Source organism: Gordionus sp. m RMFG-2023, chromosome 4 (assembly GCF_954871325.1).
Source record: "Gordionus sp. m RMFG-2023 chromosome 4, tfGorSpeb1-WG-v2, whole genome shotgun sequence".
Taxonomy (NCBI): Eukaryota; Metazoa; Nematomorpha; class Gordioida; order Chordodea; family Parachordodidae; genus Gordionus; species Gordionus sp. m RMFG-2023.
The window spans coordinates 23,195,155-23,217,580 of record NC_088778.1 but is presented as its reverse complement, the minus strand read 5'-3'; the positions used below and the strand labels follow the sequence as shown (position 1 = coordinate 23,217,580).

General features: G+C 26.5%; 1 protein-coding gene across 1 annotated transcript; it reads right to left on the bottom strand.

Annotated features, from left to right (window-relative positions):
- Positions 1–85: 85 nt before the first annotated feature.
- LOC135928911 (5'-AMP-activated protein kinase catalytic subunit alpha-2-like) lies at positions 86–21,496 on the bottom strand. Its single transcript, XM_065465368.1, has 18 exons — positions 21,359–21,496; positions 14,915–15,056; positions 14,153–14,246; positions 13,846–13,990; positions 13,457–13,544; positions 13,007–13,076; positions 12,081–12,129; positions 11,746–11,857; positions 10,059–10,164; positions 7,152–7,337; positions 6,577–6,622; positions 5,886–5,996; positions 5,030–5,154; positions 4,272–4,337; positions 3,792–3,888; positions 2,355–2,539; positions 1,835–1,945; positions 86–719 (listed from the first exon to the last, which is right to left on the bottom strand). Exons 1-18 carry the CDS (start codon positions 21,447–21,449, stop codon positions 567–569), a joined length of 1,977 nt encoding a protein of 658 aa, XP_065321440.1. The 5' UTR covers positions 21,450–21,496; the 3' UTR covers positions 86–566.
- Between the last annotated feature and the right edge of the window lie 930 nt (positions 21,497–22,426).

Below are 22,426 nucleotides of genomic sequence, written 5' to 3'. Positions count from 1 at the left end.
TATTTACTCGGGAAGTTGTTAATCAATTTTTCTTTTTAAATAAAAATTGATTTAAATCAATCATGATAAACAAAATTTCAATAGTAAAATAAGTAGTAGCTTTTTAAAATAATTTAATAATCTCTGAAATTTATAATATACTTTTATATGATGAACACCGTATAAAATGATTATTTAAAAAAATATAATTTAATAATATATAGTAATTAATTATCTTATAGATTTCACAATTATTGAATTACATGGCAAAAGAGTCTCTTATACAATAATTTTTTTTATAAAAAAATTAAAGCCTTCTATACCAATATTTTAATTTAAGGAGGTGTAGATTACAGTTTCAATATGTTTAAAGTAACTTTAAAAAATTATAATATAAAATGAAGTGTTTGTCTGCAAAAATATTGACAAAAAAACAAGATCCATATTTTTAAAAAAAAATTAATTGAGAATTATAAATTTTTTTATAATAAATTTTAGAGATTTGAGAATGTGAGAAATTTACCATAATTGTATATCACATTTAATAATCTGCAAATTAATCGGAATATATTTCAAAAACAATAATTTTATCGCGCTAGAGTAACTATCAAATCGGCGCACATTTCGAAAAATTCTAAAATTTGATGATTTTTAGGCTTTTGAGTGACGCTATAAACATTCATGTTAATCTCTTTTTCGGCAAAGGCGGAAGAATCGTCAGCGTCTAAGCTGTCATTTTTCTAAAATAAAAAGTTAAAGGTTTTTTATTAATAAATTATTAGTTTAATGAGATATTTAAAAATTTCGAATCAAAAAATTACATATATTCTATTTCTAATACTTTGTGGTTTATTTCTTATTTTTCACTATAAATTACAATGGATTGACAAATTTTTTTTAAATAATATCACCTGGAAAAAGTTATTAATTGAATATATTATATATATTTTATTATATCAAAACATTAATTTTTCCTATAGATATATAAGCAATATAGTATTAACTTAAATACTATAATCATATATAATTATCAATATTTAATTTTTTTTTTACTAATTTTATTAACCTAAATATATAGTTGATAATTTAAAAAAAAATTATAATGTAATATATTAAAATGATTTTTAAAATTAAAAATCTGTGTTTTTCGTAAAATTCATTCGAAATTAGGGAGTAGCTTTTCATATTAGTATTTAAGGGAAGAGTTGATTCTATGTTACATCTCTATATGTAAATCAAATTTAGTCAAAAGAGGATATGTTATTTGGATTCAGATAAATTTGTTCTTAAGAACAGTTTTGGTTTTATTATTCAAATATTTTGCAAGATAGTTTTTTTTATGAAGAAATAATTTTTTGTCCAATTTTTGTTGTCAAAATAATTATTATTATGTAAATAGTTTGCCAAATAGTTTTTTAAATATTATTTTATAAGTTTAAAAAGTCAGACAAGAAGTTTAATTTTTTATTATAATTTTAAAAGTATTATGTAAATGATATAAAAAGAAATTGTTATAAAAGGAGATAAAAAGTTATATCATTTTTTAATGTTTAAAATTTAATAAAGTATTGAAATCTATATAAGGTTGCTTAATTTTTGAAAAATTATAATCTTAAATCATTTTGCAAAAAAAATTCAAAATTTTCCTTAAAATTATTTTATAACTAAAAATAAAATTTAAGCTTTCCAAAGTGAGATATTCATAAGTAATCATTGATTTTAATCATTAACCTATATCAACATACGAATACTAAAAATAAAACCTTAAAAAGAGATATTTAATTTTCTTATTACGATTGTCTATTTATATTCCTTACTTTCTCGTGAAGTGATAAAAAAAAATTAAAATACAAACTTTAGGAAAATCATCTTCCCCTTCACTCTCCAAATCAGTTAAAGAATATATCTTATTATCGTCTTCAGCTTGTACAAAAACATGGTCATCAAGCTGAGATTCTTTTTTTTTCTGAATATTATTATAAGTAAATATTGCAAATTTCTGGTATTGGAATAATTACAAATCATTTTTATAACTTACCCATACAAATTTCATCTTAGTTGTGAACAACCGAACCTAGTTCAGACCGCTACGAGCCCGAATAAATCGGCCAAACCTTAAGTCATTTTAAATAAAGTCACTAGATTTGGGTTATATACTGACTACTTTCTAGGGAATTTTTTTCAGCTTGTAAAGGTTTGAACGGGTTTAATTGACCTTTAACTAAGTTGTAGTAAATACTAAGTTATAGCACAAAATCGATTATTTTTTAAAAGTCAGAAATGGTGATTCCCAAAACCACTTAAATTAATTTTAAAATATTCTTCAAATATCAGTGAGGATGATACGCGTATATATATTTGCCTTAAAAAATTACCTCGTTCGGGCCCTTCTCGTCGACGTCAGCATTTTTTTCATCATTCTTAATTTCATCTTTGTTTGCTATAGAATCACTTTCAGCACTATTTTCATCCTTTTTGAGCGATTTTAAATCCCCCGAAATCAAACTAGCGGAATTATTAAGAACATTATCGGCAGATTTACTTCTTTGGAGGTCTTTTTCTGAAAAAAACACAAGTTAATATGCATTTTAAAATTTTTTGATTAGAGCAAAATGCTTTATGTCTAAATGATAAAGACTAAAAAGCTTCCAAATGTTACTGAATTCTAATATTAATCACCTGGCTTCTTACACGTTAACAAAGTAGGATAGTAATTTGTCAAATTAATTTTTTTTTCTAAAAAACTCGTATGACACTCAGTTACTCATAAAAATTAGCCACCATTAAATAGATGGTAAAAATCAAAATCTTGTTAAAGAATAGCAATAAGGATGGCAAATTTATATTATATTCAACAAATTGTCCTTTGGTTTAGAAATTTAAAAAAAAATTGCTGAGAATGAGAAGACACTAATTTTTTTATTTTAACTAGTTGTTGATAAACTGCTCATTTTGAGTCGATTTTTTAAAATGGCTAACTCAATATTATAGCCAGAATAATATTGCATAGCCTTGAGATTTCGCTAATAGATGTCTAGACCTTTGTGCCATCTATGAGCAAAATCTTTAGACTTTAATATTTTTTTGAACAAAAATTGAGTTAAGCGTTTTTTAAAAATCGACTCACCTCGAGCCGTTTAACAACACTAATTTTTTTACATAGGTAAATAAGTATTGATAGACTGGTTCATTTTACTAGACATTTTCATTGATTATTCAAAGTTTTGCCAGCTTATTTATTAATATCCCCCCATCCCGTGATGTTTTTAAAAAGAATCGAAAAATAGTTTTTAAGATATCTGTAAAAATTAAAAGTATGCCAATAAGGATCTATGATCTATTTTATGCTCCCTGCATCTAATCTATTGTTCAGGTCCAGTTGGACCGATAAAATATTAGCATAACTGATCGGATTTCCAAATAGTCTAAGTCGGACCAGTATAACATTTATAGGTAAATCTATTTTAGAATGTATCGCAATCATTTTAACATTGATAACTCAATGTAGAAATGAATTTTATATTAATATATATAAAATCAAAAGATAAATGTGAGTAAACTGCAAATTATTATCGATTATAACGTTTCCTCTCTAACCTCTTGATCTTACCTGCCAAGCTATGTATTTTAAAATAAATCTATTTTAGAATGGCTGAGATTCATTCAAAAATAGCCCAAACTAATATTTTAATGTCTGGCACAATTTTCTTTGGTAAAGAAATTATTAAAATATCCGCGACCGCCAAAAGAAAATGATTTTCAGGTAGGAGATAGATAGGCTTCATATTTTTTTAATATATATTTAAAATTACTATTTTCGACAAGGATAGTTTGATTTGGATTCAAACTCTTGAAATCTAATAAAAAACATTTTTGATCGACTTGGTAAAGTTGAAGACATAGGTATATCTATAATTTTAAAAATAAATTTTTTTAAAAAATATTTTAAAAAAATGGCTAAAATTTTTTAATAAGAAATGATTTTTAAAAAAATAATTTTTTTTAATATTAATGGGGGCAAGGAGAGAAAAATTATAAGGCTCCTATTTAATGGCTCAGAAAGAAATACTGAATGCTCATAATCATTTCTTAATGCTATGATATTAAAAAATTTAATAACCCAGAAAAAATATTAATCACTCAAATATATATGAAACGCTCAAAAAATCGTCTTAGATTTTAGGAAAAATAACTGTAAAATTAGGTAAAAATTCTATGCAATTATAATTAGTAGAATGATTATTAGGTTTTAAAAAAAAATTATACAATTTTTTAAAATATCAAAACTAAACCCAATTTCCATCGTGTTTATTCTTCCGACGGACGTAAAGGTGAAATGGATTGACGATCTTCCATTCCTTAAAATAACGAAATATAAAAATTATGTTATAAATAATTTTTTTGGGCTAACTTAAATTATTAAAAGCAGAATAATCGCAAAATTTTAAAGATATGATTGTGGTATAGAAAGAAAAAATATTGATCAGGAATTTAATCGGAAAATTTGGCATGCCCGAAAATTTAATATCGTTTATTTTGATATTTATCGGAGGGCCGGACGATGATATTTTTTTTTATCGAACCCTGCTAGAATTATTTTTGGCACCGATTTTTAATCATTTTGATTGTATTTTGTAAATTGTTTCAAATACGCTCCAAATAATATTCCAACTCTGAAAAAAAAAATTTCTTAGGTCCAGTCCGAGCTATTTTTAAAATTTACATCCCGGTCATAAACCCGTTACGAGTTTGGATACGGGCCTTAATTTTGAGATATTAATAATTCTGCGGGGGGGGGGGGGGGTGATAGCAACCATTCATATAATCATAAACGTAATAGCGGTGGCAGCTAATTAATTATAAATCACTTTTTAAAAAACAATACAAGATTTTTCATATACTACTTATCAACACCCTTTTAAAGCTTAAAATAACACATTATTTAGATATTTTCATAAATGTATAAATTTATTTCATATGGGAAGTTATATTTATTTTTAGGTAAGTTAAATTTTGTCAAAATTAAACAAATATAAAGTTTTAAATTTACAAAATCCAAGCTTTTCATGGCCTTGAACACCTCGTTCATAATATCGTGTGGCTTGCTTTGAGACCGTATACCTAGGTGCCATTTGGCCCTCCTGACTTCTCGCATGGTATTCGTTTTACGAGGAGCTTTTTTCAAATATGTAAAATGATTAAATATCATTTTATTATTTTACAGCCATTTGGATGTATTTATTCGACAAATTTTTATGAGAAGCGAACAATTTATCAAAAAAATATCTATTGGCAAAATCATAATATGCTTGACCTTTTTCCGCCACGATAAAAAAAAGTGGAATCCAGAAAATTAAATTTAAATTCGTATAACATATATTTTTCAAATATAAGCGAATTCATAATAGTTAATCGATAATATCGAATTAAACGGATCCGAAAATTTATAAAAAAAACGAATAGGGTCATTTCTATATTTGTAGCCGTTTTTTGAAAATATACAGCTCAACTCTGAAGAAAGCAAAAATAAATTAACTAGCCCCTTTGGCATGTGTCTATAGAGATTAAGTCAAAATAGCCGATTTTTAGCCATTACCCAACTAAATCTAAAAGCAAGGCCCCCTGCAATGCATATTTGAAGCATGATATTGGAAGGGATTAATATGCATGTCGACATAAGGGGAACGCCATATCTTTTAGTTTAACTTTTCATAATTCGTGTGACCAGTACTTGATTTGGTTCACTTTGGTCTAACGAAACTTCGGTTCGAAATCATTTTTAAAAATAATAATCCATTATAAACCGATTTTTAATATTTTATGAAAATTTTTCAAGATAAATTGTAAATTTAAATGACACAAATTTGGGAAAAAAAATATTTTAAAATGATGCAATTTTTTTTTACAAGGTTTGTCATTTTTATCTGTAATGACGGATGGACTGTGATTTTTATCTTCTGGATTTTCGTCAGAGTTGTTGATGGAATGAGATTTATTGGGAATCAATTCCTTGAGGGCTTAAAATTTTTTTAAGAGGTAGGTTTAAAAAAAATAGCCTATAATCTCTTAAAATATAGGAATAATAACAAAAAAACCAAATCTTTTTATAAGATTTGCAAAATATATAATATTAGTAAGTAGAGATAAGACGATGTTGTTCTCAATTCGATCTCATTTTTCCGATATCTAGGTATATATCGGCCAAATGCGGAAATTGGCGGATTCAAATAGCACCAATATAATTTTATTTTAAGTGAATATTTTTTAACACTATAATTATATCTATCTACTTTAAAGTTAGTTAAGTGATACAAATCATTTTAAATCTAGCCGTTTAACAACACAATAATCACCAATATAGTTTGCCTCAATTGATCCAAAATCATTCAAAATTGCTAACAAAGCTTCCTATTTTTATTGGCTTTTAAAAAACTTTATAAATAAATAATTCAACCCAATAGAAATAGGAAATTTCTTCGGTCTCATTTGATGCTATATTATATACGATAACCGATTTTATTTTTATCTTTAAAAAGGGAATAAGTTTTAAACAATACTTAAAGAGAGAAAATTTATAAAATTGTATATTTAAATTACGAGGCATTCGTTCGGGGTGAATTTTTGAGGATTGAGAAGGACCACCCTAAATTTTGATAAAATAATAAATATTCTAATTAATAGGTTCGAAAACATAACAAAATAAAATTTATGGAATAATTTATATCAAACCCTTGAGAAATAGAATTTTTTTTTAAAAAAAGGTTAAATTAATTACAAAACACAAAAAAGTTTCTATAATTAGATGGTTAAATAAAACTACGAAATAACCATAATTATTGCGAATTAAAAATCGAATAAATTTTATTTAACTATTAGTATAAATAAATCTTTTCAACATGAATTATATATATATATTTTTTAAAAAACCATCCAGTCTCCAAAATACGTTTATATCTTAAATTATTATTCAATAAAAATGCATAAAAATTTACACAAATAAGGTTTATGGAATAGAAAGCTAAAACAAGGTAAAAACATTTAAGTCTCTGAGGGTGGGGGAACTAAAGTGGATTCCACTTACATCTCGAGGGTTAATATAGTAAAAATTTTAAATATATATATTTTCCATCTTTTTTTTTACTAAAAAAAAATATGTAAAACGGGTAGCTCACATAAGACATGGAACTGGATGGGCACGTGTTGGAAGCCACGAAAAAGTCTTGTATGCTATCTTTCCCGGCGGCGTCATCGGCGATCCGCTTGTTGTCGACAGCAAGATTGTAAGCTATGAGCAAATTGTCCGTGGGATCGTTACAAAGTATCGCTTTATGAACCGCTCCCGGATTTACCTTGAATTTCTATTTAACAATAAATTAACGGTAAAACTATGAAATCTATCCTAATTTATATAATCCCTCTTTCTTTTTATTTTATTTCAGTGTCCATTTTTTGTGAAGGAGATGAATGTGAAATTTGTTGTTCTCGTTGAGATAACCCTTGTTGTATCAGACCTTCCACATTTCCCATTCTTTGCACCTCACCAATGGTCCCCTTCCCATCGGCCTTGAAATTGTCATAATCCTTCTTGAAGGACCACCGGACTGCCATTATACTTGACTATTTGAGGCCTACATTTGGGAACCAAGACCATTAGAAATCTTATTTTGCGGAATAATTTGAGTACCATAACGATTAGAAAACCAATGTTGCGGAATACTTGCACCATTTGGGTACATTGGCTCAGAGATGGGACCGTTGGAATATGACACCCATTCTCTGGCTATTTCTCCGTCTTGCTGCTGTTCGTGCCACTTATCAGCCAATTGATTCTCATATTTATTGAGTTAATTTGTATCATGCTGTTAGATGACTTGATATAGAATGTCTCCATTGACCACAATTATGATTCAAGGCCGATGGGAAGGGGGGGCCTTGATGAGGTACAGAGAAGTGGAAATGGTGAAAGGGCTGATAAAACAAGGGTTGTCTCAACAAGAACAACATAATCCACGACAAGAACAGTAATATTTACAACAGGGAAGAAAATCTCCGGAGTGGAGGCAACAATACCGAGGACAACAATCCGAGCAACAAACGTCAACGAGAACAACAAATCCCACGATAGGAATGACAATCTCTACAACAGGGATGACAATCTCTGGAGCGGGGGCAACAATACAGAAGATCAGGGGTGACCAGTTTGGCACCTGGTGGGATGATGGGCATAAACGATGGGAATTTGCCAGTAACGGGGGAGATACAAAGCCAAATACAGAACCACATGGAAGAAATGTTGTTGAGCATTTTTTTGTGTCATATTTTAATCCAGTGGTAGTTTTTACTATAGTTGCCACATTAAAATTGTAGTTTTTCTATATTAATGGAAATTAAACTGTAAAGGAAGTCTCAGGGAAAGGGGAAGCTGTTATAGTGGGATATACATATATTGGTGTTTTGTAATTATGTATTGATTTTTTGGGGATCAATTTATAGTATAATAATGTATTTATTATTTTATAAAAAAGAAGGATATTTTCTCTTAGATTTTAAAAAATTGTTATATTTCTTAAAAAAATTATTTATTGGAAATACAATAAAAAAAATTAAGAAAAAAAACCAGTGTCCTGTGTCTTATTTAGCTATTATATGAGTAAGGTATAAATAATTTTTTATCACAATTTTTTAAAATTTAAGAGAAAAAAAAACAATAATGAATCTCACTTTTTTTATCTTTCTTTTTTATTAAAATAATCCCCTAAAAAATCAATACATAATTAAAAAACACCAATATATGTATATTATATCCCACTAAAACAATGGGTATTTTGCAAAAGTAGGAAAATTGTGATCTATCTTAAAATGTATAAAAATATAATTTATACCATTTAGCACAAAAAAATTAAGTTTGGTCGGAGTCTTTATATGTAGATGGGAGTATGATAGATGGCAAAAAATACAAGGAAATCTAAACTAGAGTAGAAATATTTGACCGAAATGAGAATTAACGGATAAATTAAAATGATTAAACAGAGTGTATGATGGAGGATGGATATAATTAACTAAAGTGAGGTATTGAAAGAGACAATAGAAAAATATGCGTTCATACATAAAAAAAATTGAACCTTTTTTTTACTCGATATTATTCGAAATTCTTTACCAATTCTCGTTTTTTCTTATTATAATTTCAAATATGACGTACCCTTAGCTTATAAAAAAATCATTAATTGGTCGGTGGAATAGAGGTACACAAAATAGGTCAGAATTTTTTTAATTTTTACAAAGATTAAACAGATTTGTTTTTGTCATTTAAAATATTATATCCCCATCGTCTACATCACAGAAAATTCATTGATAGGGGGGGGGGGGCAAATTTTTCTGCAAAATTTACCCCTACTTCCCTGAAAAAAATTTCGCGGCCGTCACTCATTATATACTATAACAATGAGCAACCTTTTTATAACCTTACCTTCTTAATATAATTCTAACTAAGATTCTTCTCCTCATGCTTTAGGCTAGGAGTAACAAATAAACATTTGTTGGTGTTTTAACTAGTTATTATTAAACGTATTCTAAATATTAGCCATGAGCGTGTATAAATTCAAACTGTACTATAATGTTATCAGTGAATGGATATTTAAAATTTAATTAACCATTAAAATCGAAATATAAATATAATTAATAAATTCGAAATTCTTTTTTATCAGTTATTTTAATCATTGTGTTTATTTTTAGTTTACCTTTACCCCCTACCCCCATTCGAAAAAATGGAGGCAAATTGCTCCTACCCACCCCCCTTCATGTAGATGCTGTCTATATCTTTAAGTTACACAGTTTATATGATCTTTTATTGGTCTCCCAAAAATCAATACAATTTGTTAATAAATTCAAAAAATTTTAAAAAAGTATTTAAAAAATTTTCAAAGTAATTTTATTAGGACTCTCTATAAATGAAAATAAGGAAAAAAACATTCAGAATTTTTTTAAGATTTTCTGGATTGATATCAGATCCTGTAAAGTTTTAAAATTTGTGAAACATAACCTAGCAAAGAAAAAAAAATAATTTGTGTAAAAAAGATAACTTCGCAAATTTCGTTTACAGCCTCCTTATCGATCAAACATGATTCTTGGTCACTAGCGGGAGGGAATAAATAGGCGGGTAAATCTTTTTTGAACCATGTGTGCTGTCTATATTTTTGTTATAATATATAAAATAAATATGGTGTTGATAAAAACCCTGATTTAGCCGATTTAAAAGGCCTAAACCGAAAAATAAACTAAATTAAGGTTTTTTTGTCCTCTTTTTCCTCAAGGTTTAGCAGCAAAAATTTTGAGTTGAGCAATTTTCGGATGGCTCAAAATTTGCTAAATTTTTAACAAATCATCGTCAACACTGTTTAGTTGTTAGCAAAATCTTTTCTTTATAGTGTTTACCACAACTTTACATATAAAGAAAGAAGTAAAATATGCTAGACTCTGTGAAAAACCATTTTAAAAAAATTCGCAATTTAAAAATTTTAATGAGATAGTATGTTAAATTTTTGAAATTTATAAAAAATTCATAGAATTTTGCACATGTTTTCATTTTTATATTAAAAATAGCTTATTTATTTATTTATTTTCATAATAGTTTCGAAAATTTGTTAATTTAATTTTTTGATGTTTTTGACACAGCCTTATGGAATTAAAACGATATTATTATAAAGTTAACCAGGTTGATTTATTTTCCTTATAATCGCTATCCTGTATAAGAAGAAAGAAAGTTAGAACTCTATAATTGGCAATAAAATACTTTGCATATAATAACTATCAAATAAAAAATAATAAAGTCAATCCCATATAAAATAATTTTGATAAATTTTTAATTCCTTCTATTAATTTAATTTTACTAAATGTCTTCTCCTCAAGATTTGGTTTGACTAATATAAAAGATTCAAGTTTATTATTCAATATTCTTGATTATAATATATTTCAACACTCGATACATTTTTATCCTAGTTAGTTTTTCTTTTAGGTTAGATATATTCTTCTTCTTTTAATTTATGTTTGACATCCTTTTTCTTGATTTATATTTCAACCCCCCTTTATTAATTTAATTAGAGATCTCAATTTGCAGATTAATATCTTTTGTATTTTTTTCCTTTTTATATAACAAAATATCTAAATCCGTCAGGGTTCACGCAACATTTTCCAAGTATCATCATCTGTTCATCTGTCTCTGCTATGCCTGGCAACCGCTCTTGAGAGCCTCTGGTATTAACGATTGGCACCGGATTCCCAACCCTGGGTCCCGGGTTCTCCAATTAAAATATTCGGCGATACTGTAAATTTTGTAATTATTTACTTTACACTCATCATTTGAATGTCCATATCGCTCACATCATGTGCACCTCTTTTATTCTCCTCTTTTATTCTCACTCCGACAAAACGAGCTCTTGGCCGAGCTATCCGCATTATATACATTTGTCTTAACATTCTCGGTTATGTGACCCTGTCAAGTTTATAACACTTTATCTCTCTTCCCCCTTAGAGAACTAAAATTGCCATGACGGACCCGCCCAATAGAGATACCAAGCTATAGTACCCCGATCGTCATCCCGGGAGAAATTGAAGAGGCGGAGCATAGCAGATTTGGTGTGGGCTCTAATTTGAATTATAAATTTCTGATGCCGTTTAAATAGGCTGAAAAGAGACATTTTTAGATCGCTTCATTTTCATTTCCAAAAAAATAACGATAGAAAATAAAAAATTTTATATTAAAAAAATGACTTGATATCTTCGATAGTGGCTCTTTTGATAGGATCGATCCTTAACATCACACTAATCAAGTCCCTCACTTCAAAACTAGGGTACAATGGATTGGGGTAATGGTATATGCCAGCTTATATTATATTAAAGTTTTTTTTAAAAAAAAATGTATTTACACAATAATTTCACTTGTAAATATAAATTTGATTTTTATAATTTTTAGTTTATAAAATATAAACTATATAACTCAAAATACATTTAAATTATTATTATAAATTTGTTATTAGCGTTAAAAAAAATCCAGAAATTATATAAAATAATATATTAGAACGAAGAATATATAAAATTAAAATTACATTTGATTTTACGGAAAAGTGTTGGAACGTGTTCATCGTCGAACGGAAGCTAGGTTTTTACAAAATTAATAAAAATATATTTAATGAAATGACAACTAATTCATTATTTTGATCTGGAAAATGTGCTATTTTTCAACTTTAAATCATTTTTTGAGTACGTTTTTTTAATTTTAAAAATCTGATTTTACCGGAAATACATTCCAGCAGGTTTATAACACCAATTTTATCAATTGTAGGCAATTTTTCCGTATAACTTTGAGTCATTTTAAATTTATATTAAAAAAGATATGTAAAAATGAATATAAATTATATTAAGTTCAAAATAACATAGCAAAATTATCTAAAATTTATAGGTTAGGTATTTCAAACATGATGGATATATTTTAGGTAAAATCAGATTTTAAATTAAAAAAAATGCTCTGCTGGGAAAAACACATTGACGCTAACATTGATATCAATTTTTATAAAAACTAGATCTCAAAGCCACCCAAATAATTGATTATGGATTTAAATCCTCGATTATGGTATCATCAGTAAATCGTGTTTTCTTTATACTTTCAAAACTATGGCGATGGTGAAACGAATAATAAATATTAGATGGTGTAAATTCTTTGAGGATACAATTTTGAGTTTAATTGAAATTGCGACTAAAGGTAGAGTTAGAACCAGGCTCGGTTGGTAAATTCCAAAATTAAAAGGTTTTGATAAGAAGGTTTTCAAATATTAAAATCGGGAAGTAAGGGAAATTAATATGATAATTCTTAAAAGAATTTGAACGAATACCAAAAATAGGCAAACTAAACGTTTTTTTAATTTTTAAAAGAACTGTAAAAGAGCAGAACAGAAGAGAGGAGAAAATGTTCATTGTTTCAGGCCAGTGGTTAGACAGAACCACTAATCAAGTGCTGAATTATTTAAATATTTACCGAACCGCATAACAAGGCGTAAAGGATAACTCCGCAACTCCATATATCGACCTCTGCTCCGGCGTATAATCTATAAATAAATACATTTAAAGGATATAAGATATAGGGAAATTTTTTTTATTTTAGATATGTTTCAAAAAATATAAAAATTTTCTTATCTTTTTTTTTAAAAAAATAAATATTATTGACTTTTTAAAAAATTGTATTTCTAAGATTCCTATTTTAATTTTTCCGGTTTGACTTAGTACTTCTTTTTTCTTTTCTTTTCTTTCTTTCCTTCTTTCTTTCTTTTTAAAAATGATTTCAATAGAGTGAGAAATAATTTTCAGATTTTTTTCTAATCCATCTAAACGAATGAATACTTAACATAAAAATTAAAAGGATTAAGCAAGAAATTATTTCCATTCAATATAATGTATAACCAGCTTATTATTTTTTTTAAATAATTACTTTCCAGAAATAACCTCTGGCGCGGCATAATTAGGAGAACCACAACTGGTCCTTAGAAATTCCCCATCCATCATCATATTCGACAAACCTTTTAATTTTTTTTTTATAAACAATTTCAAAATTATTTTTTGTCATAAGTGTTTAATCATTGTCAGAATAAGGATAATAAAACTTAATTTTGAAGATAAGTAAATAATTTAAAAAAAATATAATTATACGCAATTTGTATTAATCACAAAATAAATACAATTATTTATTAATATAACATCTACCTCTAAAATCCTTATATATACAACCCTGTTTTTTGATCCAAAAATAACTAATATAATTATAAATTTATTAATAATATAAAAAGTAAATATTTATGTAAAATTTAGTGTGCATATAACCGAAGTCAGCTATTTTAACGTTGAGATTAGCGTCGAGCAACAAATTTTCGGGCTTTAAATCCCTATGCACCACCATGTGTCTATGGCAATAGTCTAACCCGGATAATATCTGTTGAAAGAAACGCCTGGCTTCACTTTCTTTCAGCTATATAAAAGGAGTTTTAAATGATTGGCATAAAAAAATTATAAATTTCCTTTTTTTCCTCTCCTTCTTTATTATTCAAAGAGTTCTATTGTTTTATTTACTCTTTCTTTTCTTTCTTGTGCTAAATCTGTAAAAAGAATTATATATAACAACGGAGAAAACCTTTCCATGCTTAACGATGTAATCGAAAAGTTCTCCGCCAGGAACGTATTCCATAACCATGAATATGTCGGTAGGCGTGCTAATGACTTGATATCTTATTTTACAAAAATAAAATTAGAATAGTTAAATTTAGGTCTATCAATATTACTAGAAACAAAAAAATACAAATGTAATTTCTAAAGGGAGAGGAATTGATGTTTGAATAAATTAAATAAAAAGACAAAAATATTTTTAAAAAAACTATAACTAATGACTAAATAATTGTTCTGACCCTCTTATTTTTGAAATTTATTATGGTTAAGAACCACTCTATTCAGATTTTAAATTAGGACACACCATTCCGTTTTGCGTTAACTGTGTACCAAATATACAATAGCCCCATTTCTATTTATTCTGTTTAGGGGAACTATTTTATTAATAAAACAAGTCAAGACATGGCCTGTATTTTTGGATCACTATACCATCTAAATGCATTAAGTTATAATTCACTAGTGTTGTAAAGGGCTCGTTATGAGCCTTTTAAAAAAAGCTAAAATATTTTAGCCAAAAAAAGTATAGCCTAAGCCTCGAGATTTCGCTAACAGATATATAGACCTTTGTGCTATCTATCAAAATCTTCAGGTTGGCGTTATATTTTTCTGAATAAAATATTGAGTTCGTCATTTTTAAAATCGGCTCAAATCGAACTGTTTAACACTAGTTCATTCCATAAAATCAACTTCGTAAATTAAAAATAACATTTAAATTATTTTATATTTTTACAATTTGATGATGTGAGGATGTCTAAAGTTTTTGAGGTTTTGTATTTCTCTACGAATCTTTCCCACCACGTCCAAAGATTTTATCTTGTTACGATTGAGTATTTTGATAGCGACCCGGTGGCCTGTCAGATCATGCTTGCCGACTTAATTTCAAAGTGAAAATAAACATTGAATGGAATTAGTTATATGTTTTATTTTCTTTCTTCCTTTCTTTCTTTCATTCATTCTATCTTTCTTCTCCTTCCAAAGATTTTTTTAATAAAATATAAAAAAGAAAAATGGCAAGTGATCTTAGTTGTAGCTTTACTAAGAATCTATATAAAATATTTTCTTTTCGCTTTAAAAAGAAAAAAATTTATATATCAAAACTCTAACTTATCCATGAATGTAGGAGAGGGAAGTGGATGGGGCTCGGGACATTTTTTTTTGAAAATTTGTTTTTTCTATACAAAATTTCAGACTAACAATGCGAGACTACTTGAGATTAAATCTTTGCCCGAAACGGATTTATCAAGCCTAATTCAAATTATAAAATTTTGGTTGTAGTAAATTTTTTAAAGAAAAATTTAAAAATATAAACATAATTGCTACTAGATTTTATTTCACAATTTTAAATAAAAATGGCGTCATCGGATGTTTTGAATGCCAGGGATGTATTGACAGGAAGGGGGAGGGGGTGTAACCTAAATTTAGCCAAAAGAAATCATGCTGATCAGCATCAAATATTCACGTTAAACATAATCTTAGCACTATTGGAAGGGTTACTGAAAAGCAAAGGACAAATTTAAACAGCAAAATTGTTGATAATATATTTTTTAAATGATAATTTTAAAATTATAGAATAAAATTTTGTTTATATCATAATTAATATTAAAATAATTATTAAATAAAATATTATATTTACATTATAATTATTTTAACATGATTATATATAAAATGATTGGACTTGAGCAGATTTTTTGAAAACTTATTGAGGGCAGCTTGGGAAACATTTTTTTAAATATTGAATGAGGGCCTGGCCAACAAATTTTTTTTACTGCGGGCCTCCAGGCTGAATTAAAAATCGCGCCTCATGAAGATCTCAGGTCCATTAACCACACGAACATCTGATGATCAAACACCCCTACTAACTCTTCCAAGGTACGTTTAAATTCTAAAATGGACAGTTATCCCTCTTTTTTTAAAAAAAGTGCCTTTTATCCTTTTTATTTAGATATTCTCAAAAGGAGTATGATTTTGAAAAATGGTGCTAAACTATATATGAGTTCTTATGTGACTCCTTTCCAGAGTTTTAAAAAATATGATTTTTTTTTGACCAAATTTTACCTAAAAATGCCAAAATCTATTATAAGTAAATCCTTTGTAATTCTATTACATTTAAAATCTTTAAAGATAAAATCGAAAATTTATTTTTTTTCAAACTCTGATTCCCTCTATTGAATGATCTTTTTCCCCAAATCTCCCCCCCCCCCCACACACTTACCCAAAAAACAACTTTCTAATCGATATTGAACGATATTCTAATATATAGTATACAGTTGAATTTTCGATATTTGTTGTTTCAATTTTATTCTTGCAAATAATTGTATAAAATGTCGTTTGTTTTGTCAAAAAAAAAATAGAGAGAAAAAAAAGGAGGGAAGAAATATATTATATATTTTTTTTAAAAGAAATCAATATTCAAGTTTAAATTAGATTATTTTTATGATAAAATTTTGCATATGAGATTGTAAAAATTTTGCATTTGAGATTGTAAAAATTTTGTATAATATGAAAGAATAGGCGACATTTTCTTTTATTATTTAATTTTTAGGGGGGAGCAAAGTGTAATATTTTATTTATATAAAAAAAAATAAAAAGTAAAACATATTTTATATTAAAAAAATTTAACCCAAGACATTGAGCACACGCTTATGAAATACATATTTTGACCAGCGATACCAGAATTGAAGGTCACATAAAAGAATACATTTTTTATTAAAAACTGGTTTTTGTTCAAATGTAAGAAATAGGGAGAAAACAAAACAAATTAATTTTTACAAAATCTCTAAGGGATAATAAAAATATTTCAATAAAATATTGGTAGGTTTATTTAAGATGTTTGTGAGCGGTGGTGATAATGAAAAATTTGTAATAAAATATTGTTAGATTATATTTTCCATAAGGATTATTTTAATTAGTACCAATCAGTGCTCTAAACATTTCCAAAAAAATCACGTTGGCGTTCAAAGTACATTGACAAAAAAAATAGAACGCGTTCACGTTCAACTTCAAAAAAGAAACACGTTCACATTCATGAACGCGCTCGCGTTCGTTCAAAACTTTACGAATAAATTTGTTTTTTAAATTAAATTTAATATAAATACCCTATATTTTTTAACACATATACATGTTAAAAATAAAAGTTTTAATAATTTAATATATTTTATTTTCAAATAATTAAAAATAAGAAAATTTTCTAAATTTGAACGAATGCCTTCGTCAAAAAAAAGAATGTTCACGTTCAAAGTTTGTCAAAAATAAAAGGAAGCGTTGTTCATCATTTTTTTCAAAAAAAACTTCGTTTACAATATCACTACCAAAAAATAATTAAATATTTCCATCTTTATAATAGATATCTTTGATTATTGAGGAGGATTTGTTAATGTTGAGGCTGCTGGAAAAAAATTATGATCTTGGAACTTTTTAATATGAAAACGAAAATGTAGATTTCGATTTCTCGTTAAACCGTTACCAAAAAATAGGGTGTTAGTTTCATAAGGAAATAATTTTAATTATCGATTTACTTCTTATATTTCGTATTTTAGAGAATTTTTTATTTTTTAAAATGTTGGCATAAATTTATAAAATATTAAGAATGTAAATTTAATATTATATTTTTCTAAATAAGTAATATTTATTTTAATTAAATGCTGTGCGTAATGCTATGATTTTAAAAAAAAGTTTACAAACCGAGGCGGGAAAAAAATAAAATAACCAATCGTGTGACGGGACAAGAACATGACTACCCAGCTAATTCGAGATGTTTGGTCACTTTTTTTAAAGAAACGAATTTACCTTTCAAAAATAATTAAAATAATATTTTTTTTTTAATATTTAAAAAACAATAAATTAATTTAAAAATAGATATTATTGGCAAGGAGTAGGATTATTTGTAAATCATCTTATCTTTATTTTCTTTCATTAAAAATGGCATGTCTTAGGAAAAAAATAAATAAAATAAAAATAATCACTCAAATTCAATTGTTATTTATTCCTGTTAAACTAGAAGTGAAGGAGAATAATAAGTTTAAATTAAAATGTTATAAAGAAAAGCAAATTAACAAAGGTATATATACATTATATTTCATATAATTTTGTTCCTTTTTTCTTTTTAGAAATAGAAGTCTGAATAGAATGTGATTTTCACATTTAAAAAAAAAAATAAGAATACGTACACTCCTATTGTTAAAATGTTCAAAACTAGCGACTCCATGCTCGAGCAAGGTCGTATAAACTCGACTACTTGACAATATCACAAACTACTTACAATATTAAACCTAATCCAAAATATAGAGTTTACTCGGTGGGGTTTGATAGTTAGTCGTCTGGACTGTTCAGTATAGATCGATGCATCAAAATTGTACAAGATATCTTATGGGCCGGGTCCAAATTTTTTGAAAATGCTTTTTTGTCATAACCAATTATTATGAGTTTTCCGGGCTGGATCGATTAAAATAATTGTAAAAACCTGATAAACCAGAACCAGGTTTTCTGCTAAATTTACCCTTTTGAAGCATTTCAACAAGACTATAATGTACGCCTTTAAGCATATATTATAAAAGTATCCATCACCTAATGAAAAATTTTACAATACATATTAAGAACAAAAATTAAGACGAATTAGTAAGGACACAGCCTCACACTTGGCGATAAAAGCAATAAAAAATGTTAGAAATAAATGCAGATACGTTTTTATAGATTACACTAAACGAGTCAAAAAAAATATATTCAAGAAAATTTTTTTTAGAGAAATCTGCAATACAAAAATCAGGCTTTAAAAAAATGGCAAACCCGGACTAGTTTTTATTTTAAAAATCACAAAGCCAGAATCAATGCCTGGCTAGTATATTGACTTCCGGTAGGCCCATTAAAGAAAATAAATAGACAAATTAAAATTTATGAAAAAAACTGTTTGTGGTGTGATCAAGGCCTCGTTTATAGTAAACGCGGATCTCTGGGTATTATTTTTTAAGCAAACAAATTATAATTCATATTTAAAATAACTGAGCGATGCGATGAATATGGATTTATTTGCTTACTTTTTAAAAATATCCAGTAATGTGGACTTACTATAAACGATACTTAATTCTGCATTCACAGTTAGCGCGAATTCGCGGCGAAGTATACAAAGATAAATGTAAAATTATTATATTTATATCATAATTTTGTATATTTAGCCGCAAATTCACACTAATTGTGAACGCAGAATAAGTTGTTGGTCAAAAAGTTTTTTTAAAAAAATCATGGGTAAAATTGAAATATATGTGTATTGTTCCTTTTTAAATTAGTGGAGTGCTCTTATTTTTTTTTTAAATTATCAGCTGATTTACTTTTCGTAAGAAATAATGAATTAAGATATAACTGAACAACAACAAAAAAACTTGGTAGAAGTTGCAACATCTTAATTACATTATTGCTTAAACAAACTTTTGACAATTTTATTAACGATTAAATGTTGCCTGAGAACACCGTCACGTACGTTTATTTAAAAATATTATATTATAAAACAAAACTAATTCGGCAAACTCTTATTGGTAATAAAAAAAAATACTGGAAACATGCTTAGGAAACCTTTTGAAAAACGTCCTGCCTGGAATAGTCTTAGATGTAAAGTTTAAAATACAGTATAATCTACTTATATAAATATTTATAATTTTAAAGTAGTAGAGTATAAATAATGTCTATATAAAAACAAAAATTGTGTATCTTCAACTGTCTGATTCAATTATTTAACTGATTGCTACTTTGTTTATCCATTTTCCTTCCTTGCATAAATCTATTGAATGATTTACAAAATTGATTGTCATTTTAAGAGTATGTTAAATCTGGAATATTTTAAAATGCAAAGTTCTTTATAAAATATTTAATGGGACATGCTGGGGATTTTAAAAAAATATAATGAGCTGGGCAGGAAGTATATTAAAATAAGTTATTGGTTTCAGATGGGCTAGAAAAACCTTTAATAATGGATTAGACTAGACAAATAGTGCAAAAAATCTTAAGGGGTGGAGGACTGGGCCTAGCAGATTTCTGCTTTAACATTACAACAAAAATAATGTTTAATTGTCAACTAAGAAATATATAAAACCATACTATGTGACATTGGTGTTACTGAGGACAGGCTAGAGAGTGTATGGCAGATCATAATTTTATAATAGCATACTTAAAATTCAGAAAGCTTTTTCAAACATGTTGACATTTTAGGGTGTATGATTGAGCTAGTAACACAGATAAAGAAGATTGAATAGAGCTTTTAATTATTAAACATGAAAGAAAATTTTTTTGCCAACACTTATTTTTATAAACTATATTTAAAGGATATATTTATTTTATGCATGGACATGATTTTATAGGAAAATAATAATGGATAGGATGAATAAAGGGTAGAAAGAGGAGACATATTTATAAAAAAATTATTATTTTAGTTTTAAACCCTAGCTTAATCAATACTTATTAAATATAAAATAGGGATTTTTAAAAAAAATATTTAAATATAAACCAATTTAGGCATTGTTCGTTTCATGATTAAATTTAAATGTGAAAATAATTAAAATAATATAAATAACCTTGAGCCATTTTTAAACAAAAAATAATAATTTATTAGGTTATACAAAGAAATTAACGCTTCAAACGAAATCTATTATATTATTAATTACAAGTTTACTAAACTAATAATCTAGTGTTATATCATTATATAACATGTAACTTTTAATATTAATGTAAAATTCAACAAAATTAATAAATAATTTTACTATATTTATATTATAAATATCAAAAAAATTAAGTGCAAATTATTTGAAAATATATAAGTATACTTCTAACTGCTAGCAGATATAAATAAGAGTTTATAGGATCATTAAGATTGATAAACATTCTCATTGCATACTAAAGAGTAGCAATATAATATAAAAAAACTGTATAAGATATTTATATACTTATAAAAAACTTGGAAAAATAAAAAAATTTAATTTAATGATACTATAATCCTATTTTTTAAATAATGATTCATTAAATTTAATTATAATATAAGATCCTATTTTTTAAATAATGACTCATTAAGTTTAATCATAATATAAGTGAATGATAACTATAATCAATATACTAATCTATTCCAGAATTTTATTCAATTATATATAATTATTAAGGAAACTATTTTTAAAAATAAGATTTTGTAATTATTTACTTTTAACTTTTCCAAAAGTTCCTACTCCCAAAGTAGGACCCAATATATAATGGCCAATTTTAATTTTATTATGATTTTTGCTATCTAACATTTTAGAAAAATTGCTCAGCTGTAAAATGACAAAATTTTATATCCTCGAAATACATTTTATTGATAAATTATAGTAAATTGTTTCTTAAATTTAAAGATATTTTAAATATATCCTTATTATTATATATTAAAGGAGCTTAATAATAATTTAAATGTTGATATGGTTTTAATATATGCAATAATTACTTACCTTTTTCTTTTAAAAGTGAAAATCTTCAAACAAATTCAAAAAGCTATGAACTCACAATTACTTCAAATGAATTAATTTAAAGTACTATACATTCCTTTCTTTCTATTCCTATTTCATCATATATTGATAAAAAAAACAAAATAGCACAAGGTACAATAAAATGAACTATTACGGACATTATGTATTATGAATTATAGGTCCTAGCATTATGTGGCCATTTGGATTCAGGAAGCTTGAATTTTGATAATTATAATAAAAATAATTTTTAAGGAGGTCTTGTAAAATTTTAAGCACTTGAGGATTCTGCATTAATTCAGACCCTTAATAGCAGCAATAAAAATGCGACATATATTAGCCGCATTATTCATAATAAATTAATTGACCTCCAAAAATTCAAAGTATTAATTAATTTCCAGATAAATTACTTATTTGATAGTTGATTATAAATTTGATACGTTGGCAAGAGTAAAATGGAGCTCCTGCAATGAATGGCAATGGGTAATTCAATAGGCTTCAGGTATTTATAAAGAGAAATTCAACACTATATATGTCTACTATGCTGAATTGCCAACTTGGCAATTTTAATTTATTTTCTTTACAATTGATATCAAATTGCTAAAGTATAATTTTATTTATTTTCGATTAAATTTTTTTATTTTTATAGGGCTTAATATCTAGTATCAATTATATGTTTAGATATCCCAAGCGACATAATATTTTGAACAAAATTGTCTGAAAGTCTTTGTCCAGCAAAGAGAATGGAATAAAAAGTGTGTCCAACAAGATGG

Excerpts from the sequence above, each read along its gene's own strand:
- LOC135928911 (XM_065465368.1), bottom strand. The coding sequence starts at position 21,449 with ATGTTAGATAGCAAAAATCATAATAAAATTAAAATTGGCCATTATATA. Across the intron at positions 11,858-12,080 it reads ACTTTTCCGTAAAATCAAAT|CTGGCATATACCATTACCCC; the intron begins GTAATTTTAATT and ends ATATAATATAAG. Across the intron at positions 5,155-5,885 it reads AGATAAAAATGACAAACCTT|CTCCTCGTAAAACGAATACC; the intron begins GTAAAAAAAAAT and ends ATTTGAAAAAAG.